General features: G+C 52.7%; 1 protein-coding gene across 1 annotated transcript; it reads right to left on the bottom strand.

Annotated features, from left to right (window-relative positions):
- Window positions 1–3,862: 3,862 nt before the first annotated feature.
- On the bottom strand, window positions 3,863–20,470 carry LOC128269669 (homeobox protein aristaless). Its single transcript, XM_053007052.1, has 4 exons — window positions 20,187–20,470; window positions 18,590–18,635; window positions 4,585–4,847; window positions 3,863–4,486 (listed from the first exon to the last, which is right to left on the bottom strand). The coding sequence occupies exons 1-4, from the start codon at window positions 20,468–20,470 to the stop codon at window positions 3,994–3,996; spliced, it is 1,086 nt and encodes a 361-aa protein (XP_052863012.1). The 3' UTR covers window positions 3,863–3,993.
- Between the last annotated feature and the right edge of the window lie 875 nt (window positions 20,471–21,345).

The raw sequence follows: 21,345 nt of genomic DNA, 5'->3' as shown, positions 1-21,345 counted from the left end.
GCACGTAAAGCTCTTCTTCAATCATATTTCCATATTTTCCCATTTTAATACTCGTTGCTCGTTTGGGTCGATCTTTAAGACGTGCGTTTATGAAGCATTAAAGCACTGGAACTTCCTCGCGTCAGTCCGCGTCCGCGAGGGAACAGAGCAACAGTGATTTAAGGAGCAAATAAAAGAGACTGCGAGCCCTCGTGGACTCGTGGGCTACCTGGTGTGTCACGACCGTAAACTCCGATGCTGATCCGTTCCTCGGGCAAACCCCGGGGATTTAAACGCTCGCTCTCTCTCTCTCTCTCTCTTTGTGGCTCTGAGGTACGCCGTCGCGCCAGGACGCGGGTTCGGTTCACGTCTTTCGCCAGCTTGCCATCGATTGTGACGGTTTCAATCTCGGACTCGGACCGTGGTGCGCGTTCTTGAATTTGAATTCCCGATTTCGTACCACGTTCCAGGGCGAAGGAAATTAAAACAAAATCAAACTGTATTTTTCTTCAGATGCCCACCATAAACCCGTATTTAAGAGTGTGATTTACGGTCCACTCACAGCAGGAACACTTCCGTTGTGCTGGCCGTTTCTCGGTCAACCACTCTCGAGCAGCTTGGAGGGTTGTTCGTGCTGTCGGTCGCGATCGTGGCGGTGGCAAGCGACAAGCTGTTTAGCACAGTGTTTATTGTGGTGATGTCCAAACAGGGACACACTCCTCGGTTGGGACAACAATTTTGAGCATAAACAGAAATTTGTTTAACCAAAAGAAAGGCGACATTAAATTGAACTCGAACCATAAAAGATCAAGGCTTCAATAATGGACACGCCACGGCCGCGATAGGACAGCATCCTTCATCGCCACCTTGAACGGACCCGCAGCATAGCCGCACAGCCCCAAACGGCTGCGCTCCCGGACCCCTCCGGCGTTTCCAGCAGCAGCCGCCACCACCACCGGGCCAAGGAACGCTGGAACATTTGTTTATAATTAATTTTTTGACAGCTCCATGAGCCCCAACCGGGCGGCCATGGCAAAATCGTCCGCCAGGTCGTGCTTATTATGCTGCTTGAAGGGGCCACCACCGGGGCACCACTGGGCACCCGAGACCGGGGCCGTTGAAAGGCCGGTCAGGCTTCTGCTTCCGCCGGGACTTCCCGGGACGGGACGGGACGGAGAAAATCGTGAGCTAGCTGTAGAGACGATTTTTAATTGATTTTAATGGTAATTGTCTGAAGTCTGAACGATGAATGGTGAACGTAGCGCGCGCGAGGGACCACCGTCCCCCGCCGTACCCTGGGTGTCAAGAAAGGGTTGTTTTATGTGCTTATGATTTATGAATCAAACCACTGCCTTCGTGGTCCCAACCCGCTGCCCGAAGCTTAATGACACAATGTAGCCCGCGTTAGGACCCGGGCGACGGTGCGCAAATGGACCGGGGCTTGGTCCGTTAATGTCCACACCCGGACACCTTCCCGATGCGATGATTGGCCGTACCGAGATGGCTCACAGCTTATGCTCTATTTTTTCTCCGAACCGACCGACCGATCGGGGGGTTGGGCAACATTAATTATGACGGCAGAAAATGGCAATTACGCGTGATTATTTTTGAAAAGTCACCCACCCCGAAAATGCTGCTGCCGGTCGGAAGTGCGGCGGCGCGGACAGCCCGCCGTCCGTCGCTCGTCAATCGGCGGGCCGGGGCCTCTCGCGTGGCTCGGGAAACAAAAAATCCAATTATGGCTAACCTTTTGAACCAGCTCCTCGCGAGCTCCTCGCGAGCTCCTCGAGGCGTCCACGCTCTCGGCTAGCCTCAGTGCGGTGTGTAATACATCTTTTTAATTGAATAAGGCCTCCTTTCTTCTCCAAGGTCCAACGGATCCGCCGTACGCCAATCGGCGCGGCCGGCCAGCGAGCATCGGGCGACACGAACGTGTCAGCACCTCTCACCGGAACACACGCACGCACGAGTTTGACGCGCCGTGGCAACCCAAAATTCAATTAAAAAACTGCCCCTCGTGGCAATGGTGAATGGCGATTTGGTTGTTTAATTAACTGTTAATCATCAACATTAATCAACACTAGAGCGGGGAGAGCGGCCGATGGTACGGTCGAAGATCTGGAACTCGGGCCCATTCGAATCGTGATCCCGTATGGCGCCACTCAAGCGTGCTCGCTTGATTGTGTTTGCGACTGATCACGTGTACGTTGTGTGATTTTCATAAAGTTATGCCAGAGCATAATAAGGTCCTTTCAGCGGAAATAGGTCGATCGTATTAGCGTGGTTCGGTTCTAGTGCGATGAAATACGCGTGCGATGAAATATTTCAATGGTTTAATTTCACCACCATCCAGCCTCCAAATCGGGATCATGTTACCTTATTACTTACCTTATTATTATCATGTTACCTTATTACCCGATCTGATTTTTATCCTGAACGCAGTGTCATCATTCGCGTGGTCCACATTATTTATTTACTTTACATTTTCTGTTCATTAAATATTTCAATTTTATTTTTCAGCAATCAAAAACAACTTACTGCTACCGTTTCTTCACAAAGATCGTTGCGGATAATGCCGCGCGTCGTTTCGCTATCTTTTCTTTGTCCGTTTCGCTGCGTGAAGACACATCCTTTCCATTGATCTTAGCTTCTCATTACGCAGTGCCTCAACTGATGGGTGAAACTTTGCACAGAACAGATAGGTATAATTGTGCCGTGTGTGTCCCTATTGCTTCTGCCGGTGTGTTTGTCTAGCCCTACCGTACGAATAAAAAACAAATAAACTTTGTACAATTTCGCTCACGACTGCCGTGCTGCTGCCACCGGCTCTAGGTCCATTAATTAGAGCCTGTCGGTTGGACACCGATCAGGGAGTGTGGATAGCGAAAAATAAACGGCCAGGGTGCAATAATAAAGATAAACAGGACGAAACGCTGCCGGCCAGAAGTCAGAATGAAATGAAAATTAGCTGCACGTCGTCGTCACACTGGCCACAGACTGTTGGCGCCTCGGGTCCGTGCCCGGGCCCCGTTTTCAGAACGCTCGCTCATCAATGCGGAAAACCGGGAGCCACCTTTCCCCTGGGGGCGCTTTTTGGCAGGAAAATCATTTGTCGATCAACCGTGGGGCGTGCGTTTGCCTGTGTGTGTGCGTGCGTGTTTGGCCTCGCATGGTGATAATGGTTGTAATAAGCAGGTTAGCGAAATCGAAAGCAAAGGCCACAGAGGATCCCTTCACGTATGGCGGCGGACGGGCGAGCGATGATGGTGATGATTCCGGAGCGACGTAAATGATTTTGATTAAGGTGACGGCCCCGGGTTTTGGGGGGATTTCATTCATTCGGCCGCGGCCACTTTTGATTAGTGTGTGCCCGCCGGCCGAGCGGCGAAGATGCGAACGAGTTCCGAGAGTCTGCGCCGGTTGTTTCTGTGAATGGTCTCTGCATTTCGGGTGATGCAATTTGCGGCAATTTACGGTGTGACCTTTCCACGGGACGGCGGCGACGCAGACAACGACGACGACGACGTTTGTCACGCCACACTCGGCACGCAGCAGCCACACGCAGGATGCCCAGGAGGCTCACTAATTATAGGATCGGTGACCCACCTTGGCTTGGCGGCCGGTTTTGATTTGTGTGGCAACAGAAAGAAGCGGTTTCCAGTGGTTGAATGAAAGTGAAATTCGGTGTCGGGGCCAGCGGATGGTCTACGTACAGAGTCCTCCGGCCGTGTTTAGACTAATTTGCACCTTTCCTAATGATCTCGCTCGGTCCCGGTCGACCCCCCGGGGGAACAACGCGCTCGTCAGCCCGATTAATGAAGGAACCTGATAATAAATAGACGCAGGACGACAAGGACACCAACACCGCCGATGCCGATGGCCGGTAGTAATTCGCTAACTTGGCGCTAATGCTACTGAGTACTGTTGAGAGTGTTGTTGTATTATTGCTCCATCCGCTTTGTGCCGACCACCCGATCGGAATCGGGATCCGACCCGGACCCGCGCTATCTGGGCTTAGCTAAGGATATCACTGTGGTGCCCGTTTTGGCGCAGCATCTCGAGGCGTAGCTCGTGTTCGCGAGCCTTCAGGCGCAACGCGGCGATGGAAGAACTGCGCCGGTCCGCTTGCGGTGGCGATCCGGACCCCGGCATCGGGCCGGCCATCGAGTGAGGAACTGGGACGGGCACCACCGGTGGCAGGGCGGTCGGTGAGATGGGCGGTGAGGCCGGCGAGGGGGGAATGGCTCCACCCTGCATACCGGTGGCGGCCGATGCAGCCGCGGCCGCCGCCGCCGAGGACATATAGTCCGGCCCGGCCAGACTGGTCCCCGGCGAGGGTTTCGAAGGAACGACGGGCGGCGGTGCGTGACGCTGGGCGGCCGAGATGTTGGCCAGCAGCGTCTGGAAGGAAGCGGACGGTGCGTACAGGGGGCTCACGCCCGGTGGCAACAGGGGTGGCGGTGGCGCTCTGCAAAATTCGTCAACGAAAGAAGAAAACGGTGAGGACCTGATTAGGGAAGGGTGGCATTTGGTACGCATCCTATCGCAGCAAAGTCCCGTGTGTCACCGCCCCCTCGGGCGGGGCGGGACGACGGTGCAACCTACCGGTGGAACTGGTTGAAGTAGGCCGACGGCAGCATGTGGCTGGCACCGAGCGACGGGTAGCGGAACGCAGCCAGACTGGCCGCGTCGAACGGTTTGCGCAGGTTGAAGCCAAGATGGCTGAACGGGTTCGGTGGTAACGAGGGCGCCACGACGGTGGCCGACGGGACCGGGGTCGCCCCGGACAGGTACGGATTGTACGGGTGTCCCTGCGGTCCGACCTTTTCCTGTTTGCGCCATTTCGCCCGCCGATTCTGGAACCAGACCTGCAACGAGGGACGAGCCAGCGGAAGCGGTTAAAAAGTGCGGCCGAAATTGAATTACGGAAAATTGCTAGACCCCTCTCCCCTGGGGCCATCCCGAACCCGAGAGCCGCACACCAAAATGGCCCCAAAGCTGCACGCAATTTAAGTCGAAAATCGTGCGCAACCAAACACGGCGCAATGCAGCAATGCGAAGGAAGAGGATTGACGATGGCGGCGATCGCGGAACCACAGAGACATCTCTCAGTTGGTCGTCAGTCGGTCGGAAAAGGGAACATTTAGCATAATGATAATTTAATAAAACCCGGGACAGGGCCGGACTCAGGACAGATAGCCCCGATGCAAACGTGCTGCTCCGTACATTTCAATTACTTTAATGCCCTTCCGAGAATCCCGAGAATCCCGGGGTGCGACGACGGTTTCGGTTCGGTTCGGTGTGGATCGGTGATGGTCGCGTCGCAATGTGCTCGGAGTGTCTTTCGGCCCGGAACCACACCACGTACGGCACATCTGATTATCAACGGACCAACCGTATGATTATGCGATGATTGCGGTGGCGAGTATCCGCCATTTCACTAGGGACGTCACAGATTGTTGTGCAACAAATAATCGTTATTTTGAATCAAATTTTAAGGGATTATTCCTACATCCGTTAGCCGTTATCCGGCTTATGCTTCTGCCACGTTTCTACTGAAGTTAACATCTTTATACGAATTTCCAAACATTTTCTCTTAAAATCGCAAAAGCCGTCGTTAGAATTTTCCTTATTTCCACTGGAATTGGAAAGAAATTGGTCACCGAAAGAAATGGGAAAGAAGGAAAGTAAGGTAAGACTCGTAACAATGCGCGAAAGAAAATCTGTTTCCGTTGGTTCCTTCTAGACCGGACGCAGAGATTTTCGCATGATGCGCCACTTCTTAGCCTTTCCAGTGTCTTGGGCGGTTTCCGTAAGACGCTGCCAGCGTGGCAATTTTTGAAAGAATCAGCAAAATCCGAAACCCGAAAAATCCGAAATTCTACTAGGGGAGCAGGAGTGACTTGTGTACAATATTGCATGCAAGTTTTGTATTCAAAAACTTGTATGCAATATTGTTATATATTGTTTTGCCGTATCATGCAATATTCTAACGCAAGTTTTACATGCAAGCTTCGCAATCAAAATTACATACAACATTGCACGTAATATTGCATACAAGTTTTGGAAACCAAATTGCATGCAAGTCACTGGTGCTACCTACCAGTCGCTCCTGCTCGGATTTCTTTTTGCTTTTTTCGGATGTTTTCAAAAGTTGCTCATTTTTTTCGCATATTTTTTTGCATATTGCTCCAAAACTACTGAAGCAATACGCGTAGACAGTGAACACAGGACAGTTCGACCGTCCGACTCCAACATTGCGAAGGGTTTCCAATAGCCACCATTCACATCGGATATCTTGCGGATCGCTTCCTGTGGGTACCGTTTCCACCTCCCGTGCCGTGGCGCCGGGAACAGTTTTGGAGATCCAAGCCGCCTCAAATGGGTACCTCCGGCAGCTGACCAGTATCGGTATCGAGTCATTAACTGGGACTCCTTCAGCGGGATGCCCTCAAGTAGGGCGCAGGGCTTCAAATCAAACTCTCGGCCAGCCGCTTACTCGACTGACGGATGGCCGCTTACTTTGTACGGACGCCTGGCGTCGAAGCCTTTCCGTTTTTACGATTCATTAAACAACGATAAAAACGTTAGCGGACCCCAAGTGTCGGACCGCGGGCTGTTTCGGGCGAGGTCGTTAACTAGAGGATGATTCCGGGGCCGCAGCTCTCGTGGCCTCGAGAGAGAGAGACGGAGAGACCGAGGTAATTGAAGTTCCTTAACACCACGATACCTCCGGGGCTGGCAGCTGATTGGTGGGCAATTAACACACTGTGTCCACCATCGTCGCCGGGCCCGATCGGGATAACCAGCAATCCCCCAGCCAATCAGCGGCGGGCGAGAACGAGACACCCGTGCATCGCGCGTGGTCACCTCGATGCCCGGAGCGATGCAAATTCCGGAGCCACCGCGAAAAGTAAACAGAAAACGCGAAACGCTCGCCACGCTCGCCACGCCGCGGCCCGGACGCGGGTGGATCCAATTTACCACATCCTGATTTATGGCCAGTAAACACTTAAAACCAATATTATCATTATTGAATTCGCATTCGCGAGCGGGCGGACGGGCGCGTAATGATGTCTGGACATGCTCCGCGTTTGCCGAGGATACCGATCCCGGTGAGAACCCGGACCCCGGCCCCCGGCCCGGCCCGGCCCGGCTTCGGGGCACTCGCAGCGGGAGGCGTGTTGTTGGCCACGCTGATGGTGATGATGGCGCTGTTTTTCTCACCACACTCGCGCAAGAAACAATCGCAAGCGAACCCACCAAGGACGACCCGAACCGGGCGGTTTAATGTGGCCACTCTGGCCACAGTCCGAGCGTGGGCAGCCCGCGAAATGAAACGGATCGTGAATTTCACGTTTTGGGCACCCCGTTCGAATCCAATTACCGGCATCGGCACCATTTTCGGCCGCGGCCGACGAATGAAGTGCACAAGATCGTTTCTTTATTGCGTGCGATTGAGTCATAATGAACGCGGGCGACAAAACGAACCAGGCGATCTAGCCGTGCTCAAAAGCCCGACAGCTGCACCCGAGGACCCGGGTTTCGCAACCAGCGCCATTCTCGCACCTCTCGCGCCGGTGGCGATTTGCGGATCAATTAGTTTGCCTTCGGCGTTTCACAACTCTCACCGGGTGATAGCGGGCATTTCGTCGAACTTCGACGGCCGGGACATTGGGTGTATTTTTCGGGCCCGGATGGGCCAGAGGTCGCCTGGTTTGGCAATAATTTTGCGGCTCGTTTTCGGTTTCGGCCATCCGCAGCGAGCGCGACCTTCTCGGCCCCACAGGGTCCCGGCAACAGGTGATTAGCGGTTCGCTGGAGCCAGGGACCCGAATCCCCGAAAGGACCCCGGAGGACACGACAGGGAGAGACAACGAGAGAGTCCTGCGGCCGGTGGCCTCCCGGGGTGAATTAGATTAACAAAAGCACCATGCTGCGTCCAAAACACATAATTTTTATCTCCCCCGCCAGCGCTCCTTCTCGGGGCGCTCCCTGTCCGAATTTCGGTCCGATTGGGTCACGTGACGGTGACCGTGTGTGTGTGTGTGTGTGTCGGAATCGAATCAATCGGAAGATTTGCTCGGCTCGGCGATCGAGAAACAAAAAGGAAAGAATCCCCTTCGAGAGATGCGAGAGACCGAGATGTTCATAAATACATAATCGAAACTAATTCTCGCTCGCTATGCTTTCCCATTGTTTACGAGGCGCAACGCTTCCGCCGGCCGGCGACCGAAATGATATTCGGCGGCTTTTGTCTTCCTCGGTATGTGGCGGCGGTTTCTTGTTCGGTTCGATCGGTGGATCGGTTTACTTAAAGAACCCGTGCGGCCCGCGGAAAAGCAATTACACGCCATGGCGTCCGCGGCGACCGGCGACAGCCCGGGGAGGATTGGAAGCTTAGGCCGCTGCCGGGGCCCCCATTCTATAGATTGATTTTAAATTATTGATCTGCCACCCCCCGGGGGCGAGAGGGGAAGCACTAATCGGGTTAGGAGCGATCGCGGGGACCTCGATCGCTTTGTTGGCTTGGCTTTATTTATTTTTCCATTACCGCTTGATTAGGATTGTAATTACTCACGAGCGTGGAGAGAGCTATAAAATGCTATAAACGGATTATGGGAAAGTTCTGGTGCCCAAGAAACGGTTGCTATAAACACAACGCAGTATAGGCAAGGCAACTCAACTTTTCATCAAACGTCACTCACAGGCTCATCAATCATGGCGGCTGACAATGGGAAAGTAAAATAAACAGAACGGTTTAATGTTATCATCTCCGTGCGCCGATTTGCTGCCGCTGGCTAAGTGGTGATCTTTCGGCGCCACCCGAAATCCCAATGTTAGAAAGCCCACCCGACCGTGCCGTACTTTGGTATAATGATATAAATTTGATTACAAGCCCGTCACGCCATGGGTGGCCGATCGTCCGATGATCGTCCCGTGGACCAAATTGGCTGGCGCCGCCTCTGCGGTTGCGTACCGCACTTCATTACCTAACGAACCAGCGCGCGCGATCGTGAAGAAGATTGTGAAGCGATCGCTGGTAGGTTTGGCTGCTAGCGGAGCGGTCGAGATGGGTCGGGATTGATAGACAAGAAAGCGACGTACGCCCGGTATGCTGATGCCACCGTGTGTGAGTATGATAAACGGTCCTGCGGAGGAGCCCTTGGACTTGCCCAGTCACCCAGGACCACCCGCTGGTGTTTCCATTTAGTTCCCGCCATTCTCCCGGGCTGGAAGTTACAAGGACGCCGGAGAGGAATCCAACGCTGCGTAAGTTCCACGATCTGTTTGTTTATGAAGCAGCCAAACGCTTCAGCAGAAATATGCCCGATACCTTCAGCCCGATTGTGTGTGTGTGTCTGGAAACCATCACCACGACACTCAAGCCGCTTTTTCGGGCACGTCCCGTCGAGTGTTATTAAAATAATGATCTGTTCGGGCCCAGTAACGTTGCATGTCGACGCTTGGACCCCCAAAAGTGGGGGTTCGTCGACAACGACCATCCCCCGACGACGCTTCGTATTCGAAATCGTTTTCGAATTGACACAAAACTCTCCGTCTCGCACGCACATATCTTCCCCCCCGGGGGGCGGGCGACAGGACAAATAAACTCGCTGCACTCGCTCCGAAACCGAGACCTCTCGGCTGCTGCAGACGTATAATTTTGTATTATTAGATTAGGACCGTAATTAATGAGTGATAATGTTACCACCTACGTGATTTCCGGTCGGGCGCGAACGGAATTCTGGGATCCGTGGCCGCCCCAAGGGACTGGCCCCGGGGGACTGCGACTTAGCTGTAGCAGTCATTAGTAGGAAGCCGCCGCCGCCGCCGAGGATGTGGTCGAAACGATTTAATGGGCGCCCGATTTCCGAGGAACGCACCAGCACCATTCCCAGAGCCGCCCTCGGGGCATTCCAACGTGGCCGAGATCGCGACGGCCAGCCAGCCAGTCAGTGATTGATTGTTTCTAGCCTCTTTCAGGCCGCGTGTCGCGGAATCCCAGTTGACGGCTAATTTGTCTTACCAAGCGGACATCTTCCTCGCGCGATCCGCGGGCGCAAAGGTGCAACAAAAATGCGGATCGGGCATCAGATAATCTTCGAGCATCGACCAGAAAATTTACGGCCATTTAGAGTGAGTTTCATGTTTCCGTTAAATCTTGGTTCCGGATAAGGTATGACGGCTCGTGGCCGGTGGTCGGCCAATTGGTTTGCCAAAAGTTGCCCCGCTTCGAGTGGATTTGATTGAAACACTGCCTGATTCACGATGACAGCGCATCGCGCATCGCAGTCAAAACACGGCGTTCCGGTCCATAAAACTCCCGGCCTGGGACCGCTGTAAACCAATACTCCTGCTTGGTAGCGCACCGAAGTGGCTCGTGTCACCGATGAACGTGTTTAGTGTCATCTTATCGAACATCCAAATCTTGTCGTGTGCTTCGTAGAATCTCGGCCCTGGCGGCCTCGGAGTCGCCGCCGCCGCTGCAGACGCCACCGATCTCTGATCTCGACCCCACGCCACCCGAGGATCCTTCGCATTATGTCCTTCCGTCGTGCGCTTTGTGGCCATCTTTACCCGACAATTTCTGTGTCTCGTCGTCGTCGTTCGGACTTCCACCTGTTTCTGGAGCGAGTCCCGGGTCCTCTGGTGTGTCTGTCTGGCGCGTCTACCGGTGTTCCGGTGTGCGCTGTAGACGAAAGTGGTCATTTGGTGACCGGACGAAGACCGTGGGACTTTGTAATGCTGCCCGGGCCGCGTACGTTTGATGGTCGCAACCGGTGACCCGGTTGCACCGGTCCTCGGCTCGGGGCTCCGATTGGATGATGAACATGTTGCCGACGATGCCGATTATTAGCGTTTTCTGCCGCTGCCATTATATCTCGTTGCATTTCCGATAATCGCTGTCGATCGTACCTTGCGCCGTGTTCCTTATAATTTTCAACTTTTTTTTATTGGTTTTACCAAACGGACGGTTCCGGAGAACCGATCGAAGGGTGCACCCACACACACTTGTGCCGAGTTCCGCGATCCGGGAGCTCCGCGTGTCGGAATGCAGATTCATCACAAACGGAGGTCCCGGGGCGTCCCGGCTTCTAGTTTTGCAGCGCCTCGGAAGCTTTACGCCTGAATTCCAGCGCTATCTTAAATACCCTGACGCCAGCCAGTGGCCAGGGTCTGTGTCTGAGGCTTTGACTAAAACCGAAATCCCAGCCGGGCTTATCGGGCGGCCGCTGATAGATCGGCACGGGGACGGTACCAGAAGCTTCGCTCGGCGGCTGCTACGGGAGAAGTAATTAAATTTTTGGTTTTGATAAATGTCCCTTTTGGAGAATCGCAACGGCCGGAAGGACGCCCCCGTCCGCCCGTGTCCGTGTCTGGCAAGGATTGGCCAAAAAAGTGGCCACTTTCGGGCTTCACACTCGGGTGGACATCGGGAGTTTCGTAGTTTCTGACAAATGAAATGTAGTTGATAGGCGTCGAACGAAGGCCGACGACGACGACGACGACGACGACGACGACGACGACGACGCCGACAGCCACGGTGGAGTCCCGGCGAACACAGATTATCGTTAATTAAATATGCAAATATTTGACCCTCGCCAGATTAAATTAAGAGCATCTTCGCGGCCCCGTGTTCGCCGGGCCGCGAAGAAAGAGGAGCCAAGGAGCACGAACGGAACGGGAACGGAAAGCAGAAACTACAATGCCGATGCCGACACCGGCGCGCCATTTGATTGCGCGCGCACCACACCGTGGCCCGCGCAGCCCGGGGTCCGGCCAATCGATTAGGGATGAAATTTATATGAACGACGGTAATTAAACTGTCAAAATAATTTAGAAAATTAATCAAAAAAACTGAAACGAAAAATTAGGTCTCGTACCGGGGGTGCCGATTGGCCGGTATTAGGGCCGCGTGAGGCGGCTTAGGAGGGGCACACACACAAGCACAAAAAAATGGTCACAACAATTTGCTCACCAAACGTGGCAAGAGATCGCAGCGCGGACCACGATCGCCGGATCGGCGGCCGAAAAACCCCAAAAAGAAGACTGAAACAAAACAACGGAGCATAAATTATAATTTGAGCGGACAAACTCACACACGATGCCAGCAGTGGGTCGTTTATATTTCGCCAGGGTGTTAACCGACGCGCGGGACCCGATGTTTCCGGCCGCTCGACTGCTCGATTTTAACCAAACTTCGTTAGCAAGCCCGCCGCCGCCACTCGTCAATAGCTTGGAAACATTTACGGGGGTATCCTCCTAACGAATAGCGCCCAAATCCTATTACGGGCTAAGACCCTTAGATGCCGACGGGTCCGCGGGAATTACAGTGACAAATGGGAGATTAACGAGTTCTTTCCGGCGCCGCCTTGCGAAGTAGCGGCGACGACGAGCGCACGGCCGCTTTGCGGGCGAAATTGGGCGAAACTAAAGTGCCCACGGTGTGTTTGCTCTCGTAAAATTGAGCTTAGTAGGCGATGAAAGGCTTGATAAAAGGTAAACCCAACCACGGCCGAGCTCGCCGATGCCGAGGGATTAGGATGTCATGAAAAATGGGTACATTTGTCGAAACCTGTGAGCCGCCCCGCACAAAGTATGCTGCGGTTCCTTTTGATTCTTTCGATGTTCGACGGTCGAGAGAGAGATTGGAAGCCTGAGAGAGTGGCCAGAGGGTCAAGTTAAGTAACGTACTGTTCACTTGACCGTTTAACGGTGTCAGCGGGGCCGAACCCTATGCAATAACTGTATTTTGCGCAGTTTCTCCAGTTCTAGGCAACCCGAACCGGCAAGGATAGTAACGCATCAGGCGGAGAGAAGAAAACGAAAACGGTCACAAATACCGTTTGCCGGAATCGCTTATTGATCCAACATCGGAACAGCTGTATCAGATGGTCATTCTGTTGCTCGACGACGCCAAGACGAGCAGCAGAAACAACAAAAAAAAACAGAAAAAAGCTACGACACAAAGTAAGGACCAGACACACATCTAGCGAACGGGGCCGCCACCGTTCTGCACATGTGACCGCCGCCGTGTCGACTTCCGCCGATGGAATTGGCAACTTTGCAGCGACCGTCGAATAGTCAAACGTGGATAGACAGAGACACTCGGCGGCCCCGAACGTGCGAGATAAAAACATAAAAACCGGCCCACCGGCCGACCCGGTTCCGGGCCGATCGGTTCGGGGTGCGCTGTCCTGTCCCCACCGATACGGTGCCATTTGCATCGGAATCGAATCAATCAAATGTTCTGCATCATTTACCGGCTTAATGTGATATGAGCGCTGCCGTTCGCTGCGCTGCGTCCATGCGTGGCTCTGCTCAGGCTCAGGCCCTTCTCTGACTGGCAGCGTCGGGCAATTGTTGTTTCGAAAATGGAAACCAATGGTTTGTGCGTTTCCGCTCGACGAATGCACACCGTGTGTGTCTGCCACCGCCCAACCCGGATCCCGCTGGTCGGCCGGCCCGAATCGTTGTCGGCAGAATGGCAAAACAAGGGACCAATAATCTGTGCAACATATCGGTCATAGCGTCCATACGCTCCTCAATTAAATTCATTAGCGATGGGAACAGTAGGAGCCCGTTTTTCGGCACTCATCGAGCCTGGCCGTGTGCGTCTTGCTCGCTGGCCTTGCCTCGATCTGTTTTTGCTCCGATTCGCCCGAAAACCGGTGACGACGGGCAACGGCGATCGGCGAATTACAGGGACCTCATCGGGTGGTGCGACTGCGACTGCGGACTGCGAACGGGGCCAGTGCTTTTTACGAGACCACTTACGTGGGAAATGTTTGATTTCCCGCAAACTTATCATTTCCAATTCGATCAATAATTGAACGATTCCAGCATTCGAGCGGCGAGCTTCGGCCGGACGGTGCGTTTCGTTATCTCCTCGATTACCTGTCATTTCACAGCATAAATGAAACGTTTAGAACGGACCCGGTTTCCTTTCGGTCCCGGCGGATCCCGGCTTACGCGAACGGCCCGGCCCGGCTCTGCGTCGTACCAATTGGAGAGCAAATTAAAGATAAACATTAACATATCGGCCCAATCACACTCTCTAGCCAATTTGGCGCTGCCATTTGGGGTCCCACCTGAGCGGGCTTCGGTTCGCGGCTATGATTGGGTAAGTGATTGTGTATGATTATATGCAATAAAATTAATTAGCAAACCCGGGCACCGGGATACCGGCCGAAGGTGAGGTGATCGTCCGGAGCGTAAATGCATGGCTCTGGTCCTCCCCGTTCTTGGTACGAATTTATGCAAATATTAAGATCACGACAGCCACGGCATCCTGCGCGCCCCAGGAATGCCCTCTTCAGTGCACTTCAAAACCACGTCCCGCAGAACGTCGCGGCCAAAAACGGTGATCGGAATGATATGCCCCGGATGGGTTCGTGAGAATTGATAATAACGGCCGGTGGCCACTGGTGGTGGTGGTGATGGCCAGGACGAGCAAAAACATGGCCCGGACGAGGCGTAACACGGCCGGCGAAAAGATTTTGTGGCACTGGCACCCGATCCGCGGCCAGCGCTTTGCCATAATTCATCACAAATCCGTTAGCGGCCACCAATTACAGGGATTTGTCTAATAGAAAAAACGTGATTGTTGCTGTAACGGGCTGTAAATTATGTGTATCCCCCTCACCGAGGCGTCCACCCGGAAGGCTTTGGCGTTTGGGCGTGGAACACCCTTGGGGGGGGATGGCCAGGCTAATGGGAGTTTCATGCAGTTGCGATAGCCGACGAGGCACGAGGGTGATGAATGGTTTCGGTTACACGGTTTGTTGTGGAGCAAGAGGAAATGCGGGCCCATTCCGGGCGGAGCCATTTTGTTTTGATGCCCGTGGCCGCGGTGGCGTAATAAGATGGGTACCACAAATGTAAATTATAAGTAAACAAAAGATTGAAATCGCAATCGCAAAGCACAAAATGGCCACCTCCTGTTTTCTCGAACATCCGCGTCCGTTACGATTTGAAACGGAGATTGTTACGATTCTGCAGCTACGCCAACGTGAAATTTTAACGGCTGAGAAAGTGAATCCTAGTAAGATTCATCGTCCTTTACAGGCTCTTTATGGTGAGATATGTAATGAATTTTCATGTTTGGAATATCGTCACAGTCCATATTGGAATATGCAAGGAATCTTACAACACGACAACGCTCGTCGATACACTTTGCGTGCTTCTAAGAGGCTCTTAGAAGTCTGAACTAACTCCGCGATCTCCGTACTATTCCGACTTTGCTCCTCACGATTCTTATTTTTGTCCTTTAATCAAGAGAGACCTTAAAGGTACTCATTACAGCTCGGACAATGATCGCGTCATGGGCTCGCGAAAAGTTGGAATAATCTTTCAGTGAGAGAATGTAAAGAACTTGTAACATTTGTGAGAGAAATTTATAATGCTTCAAGGTGACTATGCTTCAAAGTTAATACATAATTTTGATGTTTAAAATTTGAACTTTATTTTCATCTTCTACAAGCATGTGTGTGTCGGCATTATTTTATGAGCATGTCCACGTAGTTATGAGATGTTACCATCGACACACAGTAGCTTGCGAAAAGAAGTTTAACAACTTAACATTTGAATAATATGTGGAAATATGTGCATAACTTCTTTAGGAATCGATCCTTTAAGATGACAAATGTTAGTTTAAGGTTCAAGGAGCCAAATTATGATGATAAAATAACATTCTGATTGAATCTCTTGTGCGGGTATAGCCATTTCCTTCGTTTTGCTCGGTATTAAAACAACCAAAGTAGATTTGGTTAATAATTGGTAACAATAACATGTTTTTTAATATATTCTGATATTTAAAATGCAGAATTAAGGGTAAGAAACGCACGGTTGTAGTGGTTCTCTTCTACATTGTAGTGGTTCTCTTGTAAAATAATAAAAAACCTCGAAACTAACCGATAGGGAACATCGAATGGTCATCAGTGTGAGTTTTAATGGTGACACAACCAATGGAAAAATATTCGACAGTGGCATCGGCCAAATAATCAAGGATTAAGAAAACGAAAGTTGTGTTCATCAAATGAAAGCTCGTAGCTGTAAGAAATCAACACCAAAACGAATTGATAAACGGATAGTGTAATATAGTTAGTCTGCAGAATGCAAGGCAAAATTTGGTCTTGCTTGGTATTTTGCTATTGGCATGGTTAGAAACCTCCCTCATTGTGAGCTGATAAATGATTGGTGATAAAGGGCTGATAAATTGTTGCTATGGCTCTGCTACGAGAAGTTGAACCTATGAGGTCTAAGTCAACAATAGGAGTACAAAGCCACTGTTGATCAGCCATTACGCGTGCGGATTGACGTTTCAGCCTCATCAATATTCCCTACGCACTGGAAAAAAACAGGAACCAAACACCAATCGGGGCCAGGGACCCTGGACGCGCGGACCTCCCGCTCGATACTCTTATCACCACCACAACCACACACACACCGCGAGCAAGCATCGGCTAGAACGCCTAATTACCCCTAATTTCAATGGCCTCATTTAGCGATCGAGCCCGCGATGAGTGACCGTGTGCGGCTGGGGTCCCGGGTCGCATATCTATTTGCATAAATTAGGCCCCCGCGATAAAAAGGGAAGCTAAAATTCAATTAGCCCATTACTCTATTGCATTGTGCCCGGTCGCGCCACGGTGTGGCCGCCGCGCAGTTCTAGGATGTCGTCCCGAGGCCCGAGCCGTGCCCAGGAAGGTGAGGTGTAAAATCATCGTCATAAAAAACAACTAATTAAAGCAATAAATTTCCGGGCCCTTAGCCACCGCAACTCGAACACACACACACACACACACACACCCAGGCACATGTGCTGGCCATTAGAGGGACTGCGCCGTTGCGATTGACTCAACAAACCTATCGCGGCGTGCTCGCTCGGTGCGACAAAGTGACCGATTCCCATTAGAGCGCCATCGCCGGCCATTAAGCAGTTCTCAGCTGCCCCCCCAGACGAAGGGGGCCTGTGTGTGTGTGTGGAAGAGAGACCCTGCGCAGGGTTCTGCGCGTGCGCACTTACGCCCGTCGGTAGCGGGTCCCGTCGTCCCGGTAATCATAGGTGACATTGCTTCAATTTAGTTCGTAATTAAATCAATCTAAATTTATCGCCCGGCCGTTACCGGCACTCCCATGTCGCCCCACGGACGCTAATTATAAGTCTATCATTTTTCTTGGCACCCGACCTGTACCCGGTATGTACTCTGCTGCTGGCCGCCACCCCCCGGGCCCGGTCCGGTTACTCTCTATTCCGCCAACTGCTCACGACCACTACCACCGAGCGCGGATCGTGTTGTGCGTGACTCGGCCGGACGGCAACCCGATGACAGCTCGCGATGCAACTTACTCCCAGGCCCGGCCGGACGGTCGGTCACGAATCCCGTCGGTGGCCAATCGGTGGCGTATGTGTGCGCGGTCCGTGCGCCACCCCGGGTTTATGTACCAGGCTGGCCGCGGGTTTACTCCACCCATCGAACCAGGAAGGGGAAAGTAACTGGCCCCAGCCCACCGGTGCGTCTCTCGGTCTCGCTCTGGCCACTGCTTTGGTTGCTCCCTCGTCCTTCGCCCGATCGTACATAGGGCGGCCCCGCGCAGCTCATAATGTATCGCTTGTACGCACACACATGGCCGTCGTCGTCATCGTCGACGTCGCATCATAAATATGCTAATGAAGGTGGTGGCCAACATGGGGTGCTCGAGGTGGGCGATGTGATCTACGATAATCTGTTTGTTTAGCCTCGATCGGGCATCGAACGGTCCATCGGATCCTCGGCTGACCGAACGGGATGATTCATCGGGATGCATTTTTAAGGGGTCCCCAAGCCTGTTTGCATGCGCGTGTGTAATATTCGAAAATGGGACATGAATTCGGTGACGTCACTGTATGACGAGAACGCCCTGTTCCCGGATCGGCATCGCATGCCGGGTGCGCCCATTATTAGCTTAGTTAATCAGGCACCACTTTAATCGGTTCCCTCGAACGCCTGTCTGAACGCTTTTGCATGTCAGTTTTTCACCTAATTAGATAACATAAACCCCGGGCGCATCACCGCCCACCCGAGGCAATAAAACGCCACGATGGCGCTCGCCTAATAAAAGGCGGCTCACACTGCACACCCTGTGCTCCGGGCTTTTGTTTTTGTTTGGCGTGCACAGGCACACGGTAAAACCCGGCACCCGGCAACCTGGAACCTAATTTAATTTGTTTTCCTTTTAACAAGTAATTGGTAGAAAAGTTTTACTAATGACGTTGCGTGTCCCGGCGGAGCCCGGCAATCGTACCGGAGCCCACCACTGTCTCTGCAAACCCCTTTTTGATTGGCGAGAGCGCGTTGGCGAGTTGGAAACGGACGCACACACACACACTTCCGCTTCGGGATACGTTGGCCATTTTTATCACGACAGCCGCGGCACGAAGCGGCACGTCTCGCCAGCGGCCGCCGGCAGTTTAAGGGTGGTTTTTTGCCCTATTCGGGAAGCCCAGCCGGGTCTTCCGAAGCAGATTATGCCACCAGAGTGGGGTGTGTTTACGGTGAGCCTTCTTTCCTGGAACGATACCGATCGACGGAACGCAATGGCAGACGTTATGATTATCACTCACCTGTATTCGAGCCTCCGTGAGCCCTATTTTCATCGCTAGCTCTTCCCTGGAAAAAAACGGAAGAAATGGAGCACGTGAGTGAGTTTGACTAGGTACTAAGAACCTAACAAAGTCGGGGCTTAAAACGGGTGAACGGATTTTACAGATTTTTCACCCGAAAGAAGCACCGCTGGCCGGCACATCCTGCAGCAGCAGCGCCACAATTACCGACCGGGTGACGATCGATAAGCACGGTGAGTAATTAAGTTTTAATCAATATGCAAATTGTTTTATGTTTTATGCTAATGCCGTGCGGCACTCCAGCGGCACCCGTGACCCGTCCAACTCTTTGCGCGTTGTTATTTGTTAACCGGCGTTTGCTTCATTAATTTGGTTTGCTTCGAAAAAATGGCGCATGCCGTGATGCCGTGTGGCATGCCGGTGGCCGGACACGACACGGCCACAAACGGAACGCAAACCCTTTTCCTTCCCTTCCACGGGGCGTTTCCCCGGTGACATTCGCCGGTGATAGTGATCGGCCTATCGATCGGCCTATGTTTATTTATTATGTTAGTGACCTTTCGCGGCGTGCTCGCGATCGCTCGTCCGGCCCGTGAAGCGTTATGATTAATTATGGATACAACTGCCATAAATTCTGCTAATGAGTTTGTTGCCCATAAATTCATCATCCCCTGGCCCGGCACGGCACGCAGACAGTTTACAGCGTGTTGTGTTGACTGGCCCGATACGCACCGGAAACGCACGCCGTTCTCGATGATCACGTCAGATCGAGTCAGAGTGACGGTCAACAGCATGACATGACACGATCCCCGGCCGGATTAAAACCTCTCAATTAGACCGGGTGGATAATGCCCTAAAATCGAAAGGGCGATCGCGTGCCCGAGCGCGTCTAATTGATTCAATGCACCGGAGTACCCGAGGCCTGAGCATTGCATTTCCGCATTAAAACAAATATTAGCAACCCCCCGGACGGCCGGGTTTGGGGTGGCTGGTCGCCGCTGCCCTCTTGCCTCGAACGCATTATCAGTACACCGCACCTCACACCGCAAAGGATAAGATAATAAACTACTTATTTGGGCGCACAATTTTGTAACGGTAAACAATGGTATGATGAGCAATTAATCTGAACATACACATTAAGAGAGTGTGCGTGCGTGTCGCCCGCAGCCGACCGACTAAGTATAGTGATATTGTGGTGATATTTTGCCCCCCCACCGACTCACCCCACCACGCCCCAAATGATACAGTTTTGAGCGGACGGGTTAACCGTCAACGGCACCGAATCATAGAGCCGCCAAGGGACACGGTGCGACACACAGAGAGCGCGGTGCGCGCATAATTTGGTGCATTTCGCACCCGAGCATGAAATTATTATGCCACGCCGTGGCCGGGGCGACACTGTGTCATTATTGTTAGTGAATTGCTGCTATGCAACGGCGGCACGGCACGGCACGGCCCGGTCCCCGGTCACTCGGTGTGTTTATGTCACGCCGGCACCACCGAGCACTGTTGCGGGTAATGAAATGTTGATTAAATAATTGTCCATTGGCCGTGGCCATTTGTTAGTTCAAAATCACGTCAAATCAAGGCGCCGTACCTCGTGAAGACGTCCGGGTAGTGGGTCCTCGAGAACGCCTTCTCGAGCTCCTCGAGCTGGAAGCTGGTGAAGGTCGTCCGGTACCGGCGCTGCTTCCTCTTTGGCGCGAAGTCATCTCCCCCGTCGTCGCTGTGCGGATCCGAGAGCGGACTGTTCGGATCGCCGCCGCTGCTGCCCATCAGGTGGCCGGTGCTGGCGCCGCGCTCTAGTGGACTACCCTGTGCCGGTGGCCGTGCCTCATGGGGTATGTCCTCCAGCAGCTTGCCCTCGTCCGATATGCCCATTGGTCGACTGGGCTGCTCTAGGTTGACTAGCCGTGCGATGTTGTAAATTTTGACGCCGGTATTACGCGCGCACGCACACTCACGGGTCAAACGGAACGCGCCTACGCTAATTCGCCGATGCTCTGAAAGTGATCGACAGGAAAACGGAGAAGATAACAAGTTAATAAATGTAATCAAATGATGCAAAACTTTATTTATCAGATTAACGTCGCTGATTGAAAGGATCAACGGAGCATAGAAGGTGTGCCGTTTGGGAAATAAAACTCTTTTAAATGTTCAGTTTAAATTTACTTAAAGGAAGTTTTTGTATCCAAAATTGAAGCCACAGAGGGAGCCCACTTACGATCGGACTAAACGGTAAAAAGGAACAGAACAGAAGGACCCCCAACCAGACCGACCGAGTGTCACAAGTCAATTTTCTTTATAACCATAAGCTGTTTGCCCATTGTGGTGGCCACTTACTTCGTCTCGCTTAGTGACGCGCCCGGTTACCGCGCCACACCACCACCACCAGCCAGCCTGGAAGGGTAATGAAAAGGTGCCAGCGCAGAAGAAGAACCACAAAAAAGGGGCCACGCCAAGGTGGAAAGAATTCCGCAAGTGCATTGCAATTGGCGTGCAACACGAGATGAATCTTAAATCTTGTGGCAACGGCACCGGAGTGGCGATCTCGCAGACCGGGGACCGCGCATCCCTGATCGATGGTCGCCGCAAAAACACGCCGGTGCCTGTCGTCGCGCCGAACACACATTACACACACCCGGAGTCTGCCGGTGTTTTTGCCGCACTTACAACTCTATTTACCAACGGAACTTCGGATAGATCGCGTTCGATCGATGCGCTGATCGATCGCGGTCGTACGAAATAGGAAGAAA

This window comes from Anopheles cruzii, chromosome 3 (assembly GCF_943734635.1).
Source record: "Anopheles cruzii chromosome 3, idAnoCruzAS_RS32_06, whole genome shotgun sequence".
Taxonomy (NCBI): Eukaryota; Metazoa; Arthropoda; class Insecta; order Diptera; family Culicidae; genus Anopheles; species Anopheles cruzii.
The sequence above is the reverse complement of the archived record's forward strand: the minus strand, read 5'-3'. Positions and strand labels throughout refer to the sequence as shown.

What these genes read in the sequence shown, in the direction of transcription:
- LOC128269669 (XM_053007052.1), bottom strand. Translation starts at nt 20,470, where the DNA reads ATGGGCATATCGGACGAGGGCAAGCTGCTGGAGGACATACCCCATGAG. An exon ending in TACCCGGACGTCTTCACGAG is followed by an intron (nt 18,636 to 20,186) that starts GTACGGCGCCTT and finishes GTTTTTTTCCAG; the next exon opens with GGAAGAGCTAGCGATGAAAA. An exon ending in TCACGGAGGCTCGAATACAG is followed by an intron (nt 4,848 to 18,589) that starts GTGAGTGATAAT and finishes CCCTCGTTGCAG; the next exon opens with GTCTGGTTCCAGAATCGGCG.